The sequence below is a fragment of the Amphiura filiformis genome, chromosome 2 (genome assembly GCF_039555335.1).
Source record: "Amphiura filiformis chromosome 2, Afil_fr2py, whole genome shotgun sequence".
Lineage (NCBI taxonomy): Eukaryota > Metazoa > Echinodermata > Ophiuroidea > Amphilepidida > Amphiuridae > Amphiura > Amphiura filiformis.
Window position 1 is genome coordinate 30,651,139 of NC_092629.1, and position 16,759 is coordinate 30,667,897.

A 16,759-nucleotide genomic window follows, 5' to 3' on the forward strand; every position below is an offset into this window, starting at 1 on the left:
GTGGGCCAAAAACAACTTTACCCAATTTAAAAGGTTCATATCTCCAAATTGAAAAGTCTGCTTCAAATTGTTTTTACATATTCGTAAAGAACATCTTCTTAAGAGTATTTGGTGAAAAAACTATTCAAAAAAGTATTAAATTAAAAACGTGACGCTAGTTTTAAATCAAAGGGTCAAAATTAACTTTGTCCACGCGAAGGCCTACTAGCTGTCGCGTCGCATCACTTGCAATAGCGAGTTCGATAGAGAATGAGAACCACTCAGTATACGCACGCATTTGTTCAGCAATTTTATATAACACAATCAAATAAATTAAACATAAACAATTAAAATGTCAAGCTACGATATTTCGTCATGATATGCAGCTTTCATACTGCAAAGATATAAAAACAATTCTCTTCAAATATGCGCAAAGCAATTGTAACCTCAGACCTCATTTTTTGTCATTACGAAATGTTATCTACAAGAACGTCTGAAGTTATTGCACTTATTGCGTACGTGGTAGGCCTATGTTCGGCAAAGCGGTTGCGTCGAGAACTGACTCTGGGGTTTGCTTCAAGTTCCCTTTGAACCGTTGCAGTATTTGCAGCTGAACGGCCAGTTCTTGGACGTCCACTTCGTGCTTTACATCTATTCATCACACTTCCGGAGTTATGAAAGTTGTTCGTATTTAGAGTTATGGTAGGTTTCGGCGGGACTCTTACGTTCGGGAAACGAATCCGAAATTGACGCTGCACTTCCAAAAAGCTTTCTGCCATAAAGTCCTCTCTTTTGCTGTGAAAGTGCTCTCATCTCATCTCATCTTGACACCTTGCAAACCTATTTAGAAATAAGCCACGCAGTCACAAAATGCACGAAGGCCCATTTAAAATTCACAAATCGCGCCAGGTGAAAATGGTAATTGCGTTATTGTTGTACTAATTGTTGGCCAATGACAGTGAATGGGGATTAAAATCGATTGTATTTCGTTCATTCATGTAAAAACAATTATCACTTTTCAAAGACAAGCCAAACGTGTTTATCATTACATGTATGCCTAACGCATATGTATGCCTTTATACTCTTAACTTACTCTTAGGAATCGGACACATCCCATTGAATTACGTGTGGACAAAGTGATTTTTGACCCTCGGACGTAAAACTAGCACCATTTTGTTAATTTAGCTTCTTTTGCTTTCATTTTTTCATCATATACTTTTAGAAAGATATACATTTAGAATATGTAACAATACCATGGATAGCTCTTCTACAATTCGAGCAAGCACCCTCTGAAATTGGGTAAAGTTGTTTTTGGCCCACACTGTACTGCAGTCTATTATAAATATTAATATTATATTAATACCAATATTTCGTTTCCCTATAGAATACAAAACTTGTGATATGACTGCTGTGTCAACTTCCCCGAATCCAGACTTCAGTGCCGTTTATACCAACTTGGTCATCCCTGCTGGAGATACATGCGCTATGGGATCGGTTGACATCGTCAACGATCCTTACACACGGGAAGACACGGAGATGTTCAGCATCAACATCGTTTACAACGATCCAAGTGTGAAGGGGTGTACTGGAAAGGTCATCAACCCAAGCAAGGCTTTTGTGACCATTCGTGATGTTATGTACAGTAAGTTGGACTTTTCTTTTTAAAGATACCGTTTGATAAGTAGTGGTAGTGGTGGTAATGAAAAATAAAATCGATTTTCATTATCTAAATCAATATATTATTGAAAAATAACACTTTGCTGTTTTACAAAAGTCCATTCTACAAATCATATTCCTTGAAAACTTGCTTGATTTATTGTTGTTAATACGTTTCACAAAAGTGTTGTTGTTTCAGCCCTCTTTACAACATAACTCAAAAACCAGAGGACCTACAAAAGTATATCAGTAATATATATTTGAATTCCTCTGTACACTCGCTATGAAATGAGTAATGTACATTTTGCCAAAGCTCACTTCCATTTGCAAGATGCTGTAAACTACCAAATCGCAACAGTTTGAAATAGCGTTTAGTGTATTTACTATGCAAATAACCACGTTCCTTGCTCCACAGTGTATCGGGCAATAACCCTTTGTTATGTTAAATAGCTTTCCCAATTTTACGTGCTGAAGGGGAAGGCCACACTCGCCATACCTCAGTGAACATCAAAAGAGGAGCTGGTTTCCGTGTGTGTGAATTTCTAGTGTATATATTTCTGTGTATGCCAATTTTGGGCATTATGACCAATATTTATGAATATTGCATGATACATAAAGGAAAAATACCTGAATGATGTCCAAATTTGGCTCAAATATACGTTATGGTTCATACTATCGAGTGAGTTTAATATTTTTATGAATGGACGAAAGTAATAATGGTAGCACACAGCCTTCTGTACATGTCAGCGCTGAACGCCATGTATTGTCAATGGCATTATCGGGCCTTGATTCACTACGAAACTGTGAAATTCTTAGTTGAAATTACATCAGGTACATGTGTCGGTTTTTTAATTTTTGCATGTAAGATATCATATTCAAATCAATATTAATTGTGATATTTTGGCCTAAATAGATTTGTTTAGCAAGATAAGACTTTTGAAAGGAGTGCATACGTGTATTTAGCCTATACCGACGAGTGTCTGGTTATTACGTAGTCAATTCACCACACACGGTGAATGGGAGATGTCCTAGAACTTTTTCTAATAGGAGGAAGAGGAAGAAAAGGCTCACGCAGTCACGCTGATGATGAATTGAATTGAATTAAATTCACGTAAAGCTTATTCATCACAATCTTCAGGCCGTTCGATTTATACAAGAAATAACTGTTTAACCAATTTTTAAACATTTAGCCTATTTCAAGATCCAGTTTTGCGAGTATGCAGTCACAGAACCCAGGGAAGGAAGCTTTGAGTTTAAGTTTAAAATTCAGCGAGTCGGCAATCATGAGGCTACGTCAACCATTTGTAAGTATCTAAAATCAGCTATCATGAGAAACTTAAAACACTACGTTTAATTGTGTCCTATATTGTCCCTGATATGTACCGATGGCTCCTTTCACGATACTCTGCAGATGCTATAAATTATATTGAGCATAATAATGTTCATTTGGATTTTGCTATCGTTTTTAAAAATTTAAATCAATACGATAGCGCTATGAAAAAGTTCAGTGTACGATAGAAAGATCTATCGGCAACTATCGGACCAACCAAAATACGGTGCCTAAGAGGAATCTTGCTGAAATAAATTGTGTTAGGTGAAATCGATCAAGTATTATATGTTCAGACAAACTTTGCATCTGATAGAATGAACAGATGGCAAAGGATATACAATAGCCCAATTTATAATCCGGTAGGACAGTTTGCTCATGAAAGTAAGGTAAGGTAGAGTTATGCCGGAGCAATGCTCACACAGGCCGAAGCGTCCATATCATTTCCTTGACGTTTGGGTCAGACTCCCCTGAAATAATTTGTTATGGGGATTAGCCTCTCCTCCTGCAAAACGAGTTTGCTTTACCTTCTCATCACTATATTATGCCGATTATAAGTCAGAGCTTTTTCGATTTTTTCGCAAACTTTGGACAGGAAAATAACAAAGGAGAAGAATAATAGTTTGTAGCAGTGACTTTATGTTGTCTACTATTCCAACATTTACAACATAGGATATTATTTGCACAAAATGGATGTCCGAAATCCTGTACTGACACAAAAAACAAATAGCGTAAAAAACACTGCATTCCGCATTATGTTTTGAGACACAAGATTTTGAAGATGGCCTAAGCTTCTGTCCTGAGTTTTCAGCAGAACACGCTTTACATTAAAAAAGTACATTATTTTGATCTCAGATTACAATGTGACCTCGATCAGCGCGACTGCTGTGAAGGATTACGAGCCTCCAGCATCCGATATATTTACAACTATCAATGCTAACACTGACAGTGTTGAACTATCCATACCTATACACGCCGATGCATCTCGGGAAGACCCAGAAACCTTTGAGATATCCATAGGTAACCCAAGCTCTGGTATCGTGTCCGATTCCAACAAGGCAACCGTCACTATCTACGATGTCAGTACATCGAGTAAGTACTCACAATAAGGCACCACTCAGTTTGGTGATATAGCATGCACTATATTAATACCGATAGGTGCTCTATCTTTCTTCTTTTATTTAAACAAAAAACAATAGCTAACAATGGCACTATGGAAATGTACAGGGTATGATAGAAATAAATTAAAACATTAAGATATGGGTAGTTCCTGAAAACATATTGATGTGTATTCAAGCAGGAGGCCCCATGTGGGTCCACACCTATACTCTCTTTTATTTTGAGCAAGTACCCCCCGTACATGAAAAAACCGGCGTATTATTTATATAGTCTCCCCCTCCGATCAACACATGCTTAAATCTTTCCCACGATGTCAAACATGTTGGTAAGAGTAATGCCAGGTAAAGTGGTTACAACAATACCGGACCTAAGACACATCATTAACGCATGCGTGTTCGTCACTAGAGCTTTAGTCTTCTCTAGTCTCCTCCGCAGCCAGTTTGGTTACGCTCCCTCCACACAAACAGTCTGCCAATTGCCACTTATAACGCCGTTTCTGATTGGCTACACGATTGTAGCCGTAGAGCTGTACATACGGGAACTTGATTGACCTCACTCAGCTGGCGAGATGGCAGGTCAAAATTGCTCATGAATAATAAAGTAGCCGTCTAGCCGATCGACCAATTGAAAGCTTTGTTTGACGTCAAGCTGGATGACGTCGGCAGAAAACCGTTAGCGAATCAAAAGGACCAGTTCGTGATCATTGGCAGACTGTTTGTGTGGAGGGAGCGGAACCAAACTGGCTGCTGTGGAGACTATAGTCTTCTCCACCTTCGTCAGTGTTCGTAACACACTATGTGGAGTGGCTGGAATGGCACACTGACGGCGGAGGAGAATACTAGCTGGTCAGACAGTCTAATTCTATAAAGCATATACCTTGACCTATGCCGTTCACTCCAACTGGGGGTTGAGTGGTAGCATCCGCATTACAATGTCCCGCCAAACTGTTCTGTTCTCCGCTGTACGACTGGCATTTACTATGGAGGTTAGGTTGGTTCTTTTGCAGTCAGCTAGTAGGCAGTGTCTCAACCTATTTGGTGGTCTTCCTCTAGGACTCCCTGGATGTGGCATTCGAAGGCCATCTTGGGAAGGCATGAGGAGGCATTCTCTGGATGTGGCCAAAATAATGCAGTATCTTTTGTGTTATTCTGTCCAAGATGGAAAGGAAATTCAACAGCCAGGGTTTTGAGAATGTTGGTGTTTCGGATCCTGTCTCTCCGTGTTACTCCCATAATCTTTCTGAGGCACATCATCTCGAAAGTGGGCTGTCGATATTCATCCTCTCTTTTCAATATCCAGGTTTCTGCTCTGTACAGTAATATTGATAAAACAATGACCTTGTATAGCTCAATCTTGGTGTAAGTTTGGATGCCCTTAGCGTTCCAGGTACTCTGTAGTTTATGCACAGCTCCTAGGGCATTGCCTATTCGAAGTTTAATATCTTCTGTACAGGATCCTTTTTGGGTGATCTTTCCTCCCAGGTATGTAAACTCCTCCACCTGTAGAAGCTTGGTGTTGTCAATTGTGATGTTAAGATGGGTGTCCACTTTGCTTATGGCCTGGACTTCTGTTTTAGTGATATTTATTTTGAGTCAAAAAGCAGAGCTGCTTTGATGGACGAGGTTGACCAGTGTCTGGTGGTCCGAGTCTTCTTAGTGTTGCTGCGTCATTCTGTTCTACATGATGTAGATCCATTGGTAGAAGTGGCTGGTTAATAAGGGGTTTAACCCTGGTGTAAGATTCTTCATTGTGATGCAGTTTTGCTCAACAGTAAAGCTAGGCCTCTCCTAGCCACCCTGATCTGTCCGTAACTTCATGCACTAGCCAGAGAGTTAAATCAAGCATATAATACCCCAACAAACACCGTCATATTTCATTGATTTACTACAGAATATATTGTATACTCAAGATATAATTAAAAATAGTAAACCTGGAAGCTTATGTAATTTTGTAAAAAGTATTAGGACACGTGAATAACATCATGTAGGAAACAAAATGGCTGCTAATGGCCGCCTATTGTCTAGACCTAGGAACAACCAACCCGTATCATCACGTGATTTAAGTCGCATTTCCCATATATAGAATCCCTGTGTCAAAGCACGTCATTAAGCATGAATTGTAAACAGTCTTCCAACATGTTCAATAGATTAATGACCGTTTTACGGCTACTTAATATTCATGAGCCCTAAGCATAGTCACGACTTAAACAAGAAAAGTTCCCGGATCTATCTGTTTCAGACATATGTCATTAGCCAATCAGAAACGGCGTTATATGTTACAAATTGACATACGGTTTGTGTGGAGAACGAGCGGAATTCAAGCGGCGGATGATGAGAATATTATTGAACATGCATTAAAGTTGCCAACAGTAAATGAGACATTCAGCAGCCCAACAACAAAGAATATCTGATCCTACATTAGGTATTAAGAAGCAACAGATAAAAGGGCTTCGTCTTCTTAGGTTAGACCCCGTACAGTTTATAACAAAACCCTTTGGTTATATATTTTAATTTACTCATTTAAAATTGTAAAATATTTGCATTTTACAGAGAGCTGTGCCCGACTAGACAGTGCTATTTACACCGTATTTGAAGCATCTGAGGAGGTTGTTCTTAAAATTATAAGGGATGGTAACCTATGCAACATGGAAACTATCGGTAATTTCATTCAGATAAATAAAATTGAGAAAAGATATAGATAAACACATTATGAGCGCATTTTGTGCTGTACGAAATCACATGAAAATGGTTTTTAATTGGAATATTAGTGCATAAAATGTTTAAATCGTAAAGATGACATAAAGGTATGGAATAAAAAACAATGACAAGTCCACATATGGATGAAATGATTCATGAGGTTTATTTAATCGTTATATATATTTATTATGATATCGCCACCTATAAATGTGACAAGTGAAAAAAGTTCAGCTTACTTTCTGCATCACATGTATAACTCTACATTGTTTTTACAATAGCCATAGAAACAACGGACATAGACGCTGTAAGCAGCAGCAGCAATGGAGCCATTGCTGATTTTGTCTCTGATTTTCCAAATGAATTCAACTTTGACCAAGACCAGGCAGAGTTACCAATAACTTTAACCATTATCAACGACGAGGTGAAGGAAGATACAGAGTGTTTCAAGGTGTGTCTTAAGCCACCTATGAATCAGGAAAATGCAATGGACATCTGTACTCCCGAATGTGCTACCGTGATGATAAAGAATGACGATGGTGAGTAGTGAATGCATATGACAAATCACAATGTCAGGAAGGACCCTCGAATGGTTACAATCATTGCAACATGATAGGGCCAAACAACAAAATAAGGTGATCTTGTGTAACTTGTAGGTAAAAAGGTCACCTTTAAAGGGACAGAACGAAACAACAGATGTGGAAATGAGAGTATAAACTGAACAGTAGATACACGTTGTAGTCCTACTAGTTCATGGCATATTGGATGGTCGAGGGGAAGGTTTAGCCATACATGCTTTCAAGGTGAAATAACCACACTCTTGTTATCGTCTGGCCATGGCCTGGCTGTTGCTTGTCTGCTGTTTTCCTGGTAAACAAGCAATTCCAATTTGGGCCTTAAGGGTGGTTTGTACGGGGGGTTGTACAAAACCTATTTGACCAGGTCTAAACAATGAGATGAAGCAAAGATGACCAATTTTACCATGTTTGTTTTGACAAAGTCAAGGCGCCGAGAAATAGCATGTACATGTCGGAAAAAAGACGCGCTCGTTTGCGTCCTTGCTAAAAATATTGCTATTCCACGTCGATTTCATTACGTACACCGATATAAGTGGTATAGGTAGTAGTGTGTCTGGAGCTCCAAAAATTTGTTTCAGGTTTGAGAATTTACTGGATATCTCATTCAACCTAAAGGCATGTGGCAGGAATGGTAACAATAATGACGAATTTTATCTTCCGCATCCATTTATTAACTTGTTTCTCTTTCATTTTCTCATTTAAACTTTTATACTCTTTCTTTCAAACAATCTCTCAAATTGTTTTTCAGCCATCAGTCCTTCTTATGCTTTTGAGAGTTCATATTTTGAGGTACTCGAGCAAAGTGGATCATTGAGACTGAACCTTATAAGATCAGGTGATCTGGGTGAGGCGTCTACTGCTCGTAAGTGAATGTTACATGTGTTATTCATTAGTACAGGAACAATGTCATTTTATTGAACCGAAACAAATTTATCTCAATATTGTAATGAAAAATATTTTACTCGAAGAGCTAGCAACACATTTTCTTCCTGTTTCGGTTGTATCTTACAGTAATGAAAGTGTTTTTTACGTCTTGTTTACGTTATGAACATCACTTCACACCATTAACCAATATCTTATAACGTTGATATCACGTTATTTGAGTCATAATAACGTTATTCAAAACGTTCATACACAAGCAGTGAAAAACATAACGTATCAAATGTCTTTACTGACAATACAGCTAAATTAAGGGGATACTACACCCCTGCCTAATTTTGTGCTTTTTTCTCAAAAATTATAGCGCATTGGGGACAAGTAAGATATGTATATTATAGGGGCAAGGACTACAACTACTGCAATGGAAATTTTACAGTACAGTAGTTGTAGTCCTTGCCCCTATAATATACATATCTTACATGTCACCAATGCGCTATAATTTTTGGGAAAAAAATGCAAAAATAGGCACAAAATTAGCCAGGGGTGTAGTACCCCCTTAAGTAACTATAAACCGAGTAATACTCAAACATTTTCACCACGTTTTTTTCCACAACAGAGGTAATAGTATCTGAGCAAGGTATCAATTCTGCTACATTGGCTGAAGACTTTGATTTTCCAAGTACTGTCTTCTTTGATATTAACCAATCATCAAGTTCCCTACTTATTGATATTCAAACTAACGACGGCTTCGAAGGGGAGGAGAAATTTACCTTGGAAATCCTTGATGCTGACGCGACTCAACAATCCGGGATTAAGAGAGCTACAGTAGTCATTTGCGATAACTGTGAGTAATGATAACATATATTAGACAAGATTAGATTAGACTCTCCAACAATTCTCAGTAACGTTGCGACCCGTTCACAGGGTTTTCATCAGACTGTGCAGAGATTTGACTTATATAGTTTGGTCACGTGATGATAATCGCAGAGGTAGTTTTTTTACGGTAGGGTCATTCGATAAGGAGGAGTGGTTGAGAGGGAAATGAAAGAAGCCATCGGCGAAAGAGCTGAGCAGCCAGCACTTAGGGTATGTCTCCGTTGCGCACGCCTGGTACCCACCGTGAAACAGCTTCCGCGCCGATCATACGTGACCAAACAATTCAGTCAAGCCTCCTCACAGTCTGATTATGACCCAGCAAACGGGTCGCAACGTTTCCGAGAAGCGTTGGTGAGTCCAGAATTATGACTCACATTACCTTCCTACTATTGGGTGACTCGAAATATTCATAAAACTGATAATACAAAGTATTTGCGTCCAGCCTAATTCTTTGTCAATTCCAGTAGCGTGTCACTAGTGTCGATTCCCCCGGACAAAAAATGAAAGAAAAAAGTGCCCCGACAAAATATGAAAGAGAAAATCTAGAGGGCAAAGGAAAAGAAAAGGGGCAAGGAGGCCCTTTTCCAGCAAAATTCACCCGATCATGGGTGTAAAATACAGTTTGTTGTGCGCTGTGAGCGAACATTGTTAAAATAAAGCCTTTTTGAACCTCGAAGCCATGTACAGTCTCTCTAAAAACAAAACCGGTATATGTATGTATTATGTGATGCAACTGCAATTTTTTTCGTCTGTGGCCCCGTAAATGTATTCCCCCCCCTCGCCCCGACTAAGAAAGCTGGCTACGCCCCTGGTCAATTATCTCGTACAATGAAATCATTTTTGTTGTTTTAAATAGGCGAGTGTCAACCAGCTTGTGTCCATGGCAAGTGTCTTCCTGGTGGTACATGTTGGTGCTATCCTGCTTACACTGGACAGCAATGTGATATCCGTAAGTATTATTTCATCTAACAGCAAAGACCAAAGTCTGTTCCTTTTAATGGTTTAATTAACAAATGGGGAATAATAATCACAAGTTGGTGACTGGAATAATTATTGGTATAGGCATGACGAGCCACAGCTTTTAATACACCATCGTTTATTCTTTCTTCTTTCATTGATGCGGCTCAACATTCCAGGTGAAGTAGATATCATATTTATCCTTTCTATCCATGCATTTTCCCCAGCTGTGGTGATAGTTTTCGAATCATTGACTATAACCGAAAGTCCGCCAACAGTTGCCATCCACTATTCGGATGATTTGAACGACCCGACTTCTGCTAGCTACATCCAGATGAAAGCAGTTCTTGAGAGTGAGGTATTTTTATTGCATTTTATTATTATTGAATGATACCGAACCTGAAACTAAACTATACTTTCGTTCACCTCAAGTTCGGTAGTGATGTATGTACGTATTTTGCTGGTCAAGTTAATCACGAAAAACGTACTCGCACGCGTACAGGGGTGGTTTGACGGCACGTTTTCGATACTGAATGATAGTTGACAATACATTTCAATATTATAACCACATTCGTTAGAACCGGCTTTTTATTGTACACCCTGTAGTATAATTAATATGCTCATTGAGCTGAGATTATAACTTCAAACAACCCACATGAGAAAAAAGTATGTTGCTGATTTTTGAGATGCATTTATTGTTTATGTTTATCTATATATGTTGTTGCTGTTGCTGTAGAGTTCTCGTCATTACATTGATAGAATTCGAACATTTCGGCTGGTGCCTTCATCGGAAAAAAGAAATCAAGAATAATGGCGCTGATGACTCCTACCATTTAATGAACACATAGATTCCACGCTTATACTCTCTAAGCGTACTTGAATTCAGATAATGCCGGTGCAGCGTTCAGACCTGCATGACGACATCGCTCATCTTACAAGCGAACTTTTGTGTACGCTCGCCATATTTGCGCTTTTTTTTAGTTCGCTCACACAAGCCTTGTGACACGTAGCGTTGATCCCCATAGGCAACATGCCCCTATTCGTCGATATGACTCCTACCTTTCGGAGAGAAAAAAAAATCTAGGCGCTATTGACAAAATATCAATAAACAAATGCCGAGCAATTGGATGTTTTAATTTGGTGTTTGTATCTACCGAATTTGTATTCAGATAACAGAAAGAATACGCCAAGGTAGATATCCACAAATAAGTGTTAGTCACGCTTCACCCACATTCTCGAGCTAGTCAATATGACTAGTCAACCAAACATGGACAGAACAACAGGACCTTTTTCGGTAAATCCCACAATTCCTTGCGGTTAGACCCGATATGTCGTCATTTACCCCACCGCGACTTGTAAATGCACAGTAACGAAGTTCGCTAAATCATGTACGCACCGGCGTGACGTGAAATGACATCTCAGGAATAACCACAGGGAATTATTTTCCAGTAAATCCCATAATTGTGGTTAGACCTGAGGTGTCGTCATTTTACACCACGACTTGTAATACACGTGACGTAAAATGACGACATGACAGGTCTAACCACAAGGAATTATTTGATTTACCGAAAAGGTCACCACGAAAAAGACCAAATGATCCAATGGATAAGAAAACAAATCAATGTTTTGTTTATTTTATTTGTAGCTAGTACAAGCATTAAATGGCTTACCCGGTTTCCTATCAGTTCGAGTATTACGATTTCGACCCGGCAGTGTCGTAGTGGATTACGTTGTCGAGTTCGCAAGTAATGCTGATGCAAACAGTGCAGATGTGAGAGACGCGGTTAACGGAATCGTTGATAGCAATGGCATACTTGGCAACAGTAACTTTAAATTAACTGCAACTGCAACAGGTAACATACTCTTTATGAACAATTATTATAAACAATATAATCGGTGTAATAGTCGAAAGATACGTGTTTTGTGGGTTTTGTGTTTTTTGCTGCTACTTTTGCTACATGCCTAAAAGACAATCGCTGATTGGTTACGTGATTCGCTCTTTCTATCCAGAATGTCGCAATCGAAACTGGAAATAGGATGTGGTTAGAGTTCAAAGTTCGAGCCGAAAACCTATAAGCTTTGAAAACCCTGGTTTTATTTTATGATTCTCCAGGTTGCATGTAATTACATCCTCATGGTTTCGTACGTGCTGCAATAGAGTAGGGCGAGGCTGGACAAGGTTAAAACCTCGATTGAGGATGGCTGGGGTCAAACCTAGGTCATCCGAGGTAATCTTGTGTGTTTTGGTCATTTTCTGATTTCTTTGCACAGCTGTCAATCATTCTTCAAACAGCAGGTGGCATTCAACCAAGCATGGTTCTCTTTGGTTTCTCATAACCTAAATCTTCCACAAAGGGAATCCTTACTCTTCCACAGAGGGAGGGTGAATTTTAAATGGAGTTACTTGTGGGTGGGAAATTAAGGTCATATATTTTCTAGCGAGTGTATGGATTCAACTGGAATAGCCCAATATCGTTTATTTCTTGTTTGCAGCCTCAGAATCTTCCAACATACGTAGGAGTTCATCAGATGGTGAAGTAATAGGAATTATTATTGGAGGAGTATTGGGCATATTAATACTTGTACTGTTGGGTCTTCTTGGCTTGTGCGTGTTATACCGCCGACAAAATCAGCTACTTGCTGGCGGAGGCAGGAATCGTGATACATTCGAGCTTCGACCATATGAAGGACCCAACCAACCCTATGCTGCTCACAATGGAATCTTGGTAGGTACAGAATTCAAAGTTTCCAGAAGAAAGTCGATTTTTTTTGTTTCCCTCTAGTCGTTCAAATCAAATTATGTTAAAATCCTTAATTATTTCCTTTTTCATTGTTTGCAGGGTAGCATTGGCTCACCATTATACTAGATGCCGCCTGAGAAGATATCCTACACTTCCCACAATGCCTTTCTTCCATTTCAATTTTCTGTACTGCTATCTAGTGCTACATGGGTCGATAATGACAAAATGTACCTCAATGAACAGAGCACATCCAAATCTTGCAAAATATGTTTACATCATGACTATCGACCCAATAGCCAGTCTATTCTCAACACGAAAACAAATGGAAACTTTGTCATGTTGCAAAGAATTCTGGGAAGGGTAAGCCATCTTCTCTTACTAGATGCGATGCTGATCACACAACTGCACAGAGTGGTCCGTTTTGACGTCTTGACATAAAGACTTCCCAAAAAGTAACGCAGTCCTTACAAATATAACATCTATAGCTTCAGAACTATAAATCGTTTTATTATTTTAAGGGTAGACGAGGTATTGTTGGTCGAAGCAACCTTAAAAATCGATTTTCATTATCTAGATCATCTAGATCAATATATTATTGAAATTAACACCTTGATGCTTTGCAAAAGTTCATTCTACAAATCGTATACTTTGCAAACTTGCTTAATTTATTGGTGTTAATGAGTTATGTACGTTTTACAAAAGTGTTGTTGTTTCAGACCTCTTTACAACGTAACTCAAGAACCGCAGTATCTATAAAAGTATATCTGTGATATTTTAATTCTTCTACACGCTCGCTATGAATTGAGCAATGTAGTTTTTGCCAAAGCTCAGTACCATTCGTAAGATGCTGTGAACTCCCAAATCACAACAGTTTAAAATAATTAATAACCTTAACATAGAAAGAAATGTGAATTATGTACAAGCATTTTGATACCCCATTCGCCTAACACAGCAGTATTTTTAAAGAAAAAACCTGAATTTAACAGTTGTATTACAGCGATCAATGGTTATTAAACGCAAGCATTGTGGCATGTGAAACCCACCATTATTTTCACGCTGAATTCAAATCAAAACAATTTACTGCAAAACTTTAAAATTTGGGTTTAAAATAAAAATGCTGATGATTGCTGTATTGTTACGACAGAAAATCGGGCAAATAGAGTATCAAAATGCTTACTTTCTATGTTAAAAAATTAACGATTATTAGTTTTGAAGCTATATGTGTATTTGTAACAGCTGAGGTACTTTTTGTGAGGTCTTTATCTCTATTTAAACGCATTCTTCAGTCACAAGCTTATGTGTTTCCGAGGGGGAGGGGCACAATTTGATGACAATGGTTAAAAATGGGCAAAAAAGAACAAAAAAGGATTAAAATATTAATTAATATCAGGACAGCCAGCATTGCCGCTGCTCATTTGTTACATCCCATTGGGCTATTCTATTCAAAATCCACACTGCCCCTGTGGAAGATTTAGCCAGTCTTCCACAGAGGGAGTATGAGTTTTGAATAGAATAGACAGTTTGGTAACTTCCATTTGAAATACTCACTCCAGTTGTGGAAGATATAAGTGAAGCCATAATACAGAGGGAGTATGGGTTTCAAAATGAATAACCCTGACCAATTACATTTGAAATTCATACTCCCCTTTGAATGATATTTCCAAAATCTTCCACAGGGGTAGTGTGGATTTTAAATGGAATAGCCCATTGACTATGCCACTGCGGTCCAGTGGGTAGTACTTGAAGCCTATTTAGAATGTGTTCTAAGTAAAAAAAAAAGAAGTTTTTCACGGTTTCAATCAACTATATAGGGCCTTGTGTTTGGCCAATAACTCCTCTCAAAAGGAAATTATTAGAGGCATGAATGTTGTATGTTCACATCATGCAAAATTTAGAGAAAAAATTAGAGAAATGGACATTTTTTAATAGAGGCCTTAAAGTACTTAAAATTGGCTAAACATAGGTTGAGATTATGGCACTTAGAAAGTGTCTTAAATGAGGTTATGGCTCCTTTGTGTACTTAAAATTTGCCTCAACTGAGATAGTAGATCTGTAAGTACATAAAATTGCATTAAACTAGCATAGAGCACCTTTAACTTAAAGTTTACTTATGAGGTTATATAAATGCCTTTAAGTACTTAAAATTGCCTAAAATGAGGTTGTAGTAGCTCTAACTATTGAAAATTGCCTAAAATGAGTGTCCCCACCCCAATTTAGGGTTAAATTGTTCTTGTAAGTCACAAAGACTTATGTTATGTTCTTTCTTATATGAGAATGCTGCTACCTAATATACAGTAAGCCAAAAAATTAAGGTACCAGTTATGTTCACCAGTGTATATCTGAACCAAAGACAGATATGTCATAATTGGAACCAGCAGCCAATAACCACATCTTTTAGCTCGAATTTAAGACCTCATTTGTTGAAATTGTTAAAGAAATAAAGACAAGTTGATCCAAAAACCCAACAAGATGCCAATTTAAAAGTTGCAGTTTGCTCTGTTGCCGGGCTCTGTTGCAGGTCATTGATTGCACAGAAAGCGTTCGCGAACAAGATACCTAGCGTTCGTGCTTCCATTGATTAGCACCTACAACCAGCGTCGTGCTCTCATTGTTTAGACACAAAAGTGCAACTGTTGATTTCGTTTCTTCGTTAGGTTTTAGATCACCGTTTCTTTAATTCTCAATCAATGTCAACAAATAAGGTCTTAAATCAGAGCTTAAAAGTACAGGTATTGGCTGTTTGATTTAATTTGCACATAATTATTTGTCTCTATTTAGGATATACAGGGGTGAACATTATAATGTTAATTAAGCATTTGTATTTTAAAATCAAGTCTAAAAATCAAGTTATTTAAATCATTTAAAAATGATTTAAATAACTTTATTTTTTAACAATATTATTAGTTACCCCCTGTTTGTTCACGAAATACGGAAAATATCTACGGTCTGGTGCCGTATTCCATGAAGCCGAAGGCTAATTCGAATACGGCACCAGACCGTAAATATGTTCCCGCATTTCGTGAGAACAAACAGGGGGTAACGAGTCTATCCTTTAGTGAACACGAATTTTATCATCTTCAGACTTATTCGTAAACTACTTTGCTAATCGTACTAAAAAGTATGTCAGTTTCTTCCTTGCTTTTTAATAATGTAGTCATGCCGCGCGTGAAGTATGCGAGTCACACGAGCCATGTTACACAGACGCGCGCGTGTTAAAGCTACGCAGGTAATACGGGAAATATTACCCGCATGTATATAAATGAAATTTTATCCAAGTGGTGTTTGACCAATGGGATTACAGAATTCGTATTAACTAAAGGATAAAAGATGATATGATGGAAGAGTGGATTATTCTATTGTAATGATTATTCCCACTGTTGTTAATTTGTGTGTAGTGTCGTGGACGACCCTATTTTAGGAGGAGTGTGTAACCCACCCCAAAACACAAGATGTTGTGTTCTTTCTGATATAAGAAGGTTGCTGCCTAAAAATATTTATACTGAGATACATAATATTTGCAGAGATATATTTGCACTTTTTAGATGTAGTAACCTGTTGATTCATCATCCCTCAGATGATATTATTGTTTCAGAAGAATACACCTCTTGGTATAACCCACCTTATGTCCTCCACGATTTCTGAGACATGTAATGATGTCACACATTCCATCATTGAATAATTTTTATATAAACTCATTAATCATACTGATGTGTTGAAATATGAATTAAGTTTCAGCCAAATAATTTATGAGCATAATCCATTGGATCTCTTTCTTAACCAATGACCCCTCAAGGTCTACTTGTTTCTTATATTTACGTCATGTAGTATTAACAGTGTATATAATAGCTTGCTTGTGTTGTTGATGATGACACAATTCCAAGTAAACATACATGTAAGTCGTTGTACTTGAGGACCACATAAATAGAAGAGAGAAACTGCAAACTCTTCAGAAAC

General features: G+C 38.1%; 1 protein-coding gene across 1 annotated transcript in view; it reads left to right on the forward strand.

Annotated features, from left to right (window-relative positions):
- LOC140135877 (extracellular matrix protein 3-like) overlaps positions 1 to 13,360 on the forward strand; it is a 21,676-nt gene extending 8,316 nt beyond the window's left edge. Inside the window, exons 5-16 of the mRNA XM_072157534.1 lie at positions 1,364 to 1,621; positions 2,826 to 2,939; positions 3,818 to 4,054; positions 6,631 to 6,738; positions 7,056 to 7,313; positions 8,101 to 8,214; positions 8,848 to 9,075; positions 9,964 to 10,056; positions 10,292 to 10,422; positions 11,710 to 11,917; positions 12,558 to 12,790; positions 12,905 to 13,360. Of these exons, the coding sequence (XP_072013635.1) occupies positions 1,364 to 1,621; positions 2,826 to 2,939; positions 3,818 to 4,054; positions 6,631 to 6,738; positions 7,056 to 7,313; positions 8,101 to 8,214; positions 8,848 to 9,075; positions 9,964 to 10,056; positions 10,292 to 10,422; positions 11,710 to 11,917; positions 12,558 to 12,790; positions 12,905 to 12,931 (2,009 nt within the window). The 3' untranslated portion in view covers positions 12,932 to 13,360. The remainder of the gene's footprint in view (positions 1 to 1,363; positions 1,622 to 2,825; positions 2,940 to 3,817; positions 4,055 to 6,630; positions 6,739 to 7,055; positions 7,314 to 8,100; positions 8,215 to 8,847; positions 9,076 to 9,963; positions 10,057 to 10,291; positions 10,423 to 11,709; positions 11,918 to 12,557; positions 12,791 to 12,904) is intronic.
- Positions 13,361 to 16,759: the final 3,399 nt, after the last annotated feature.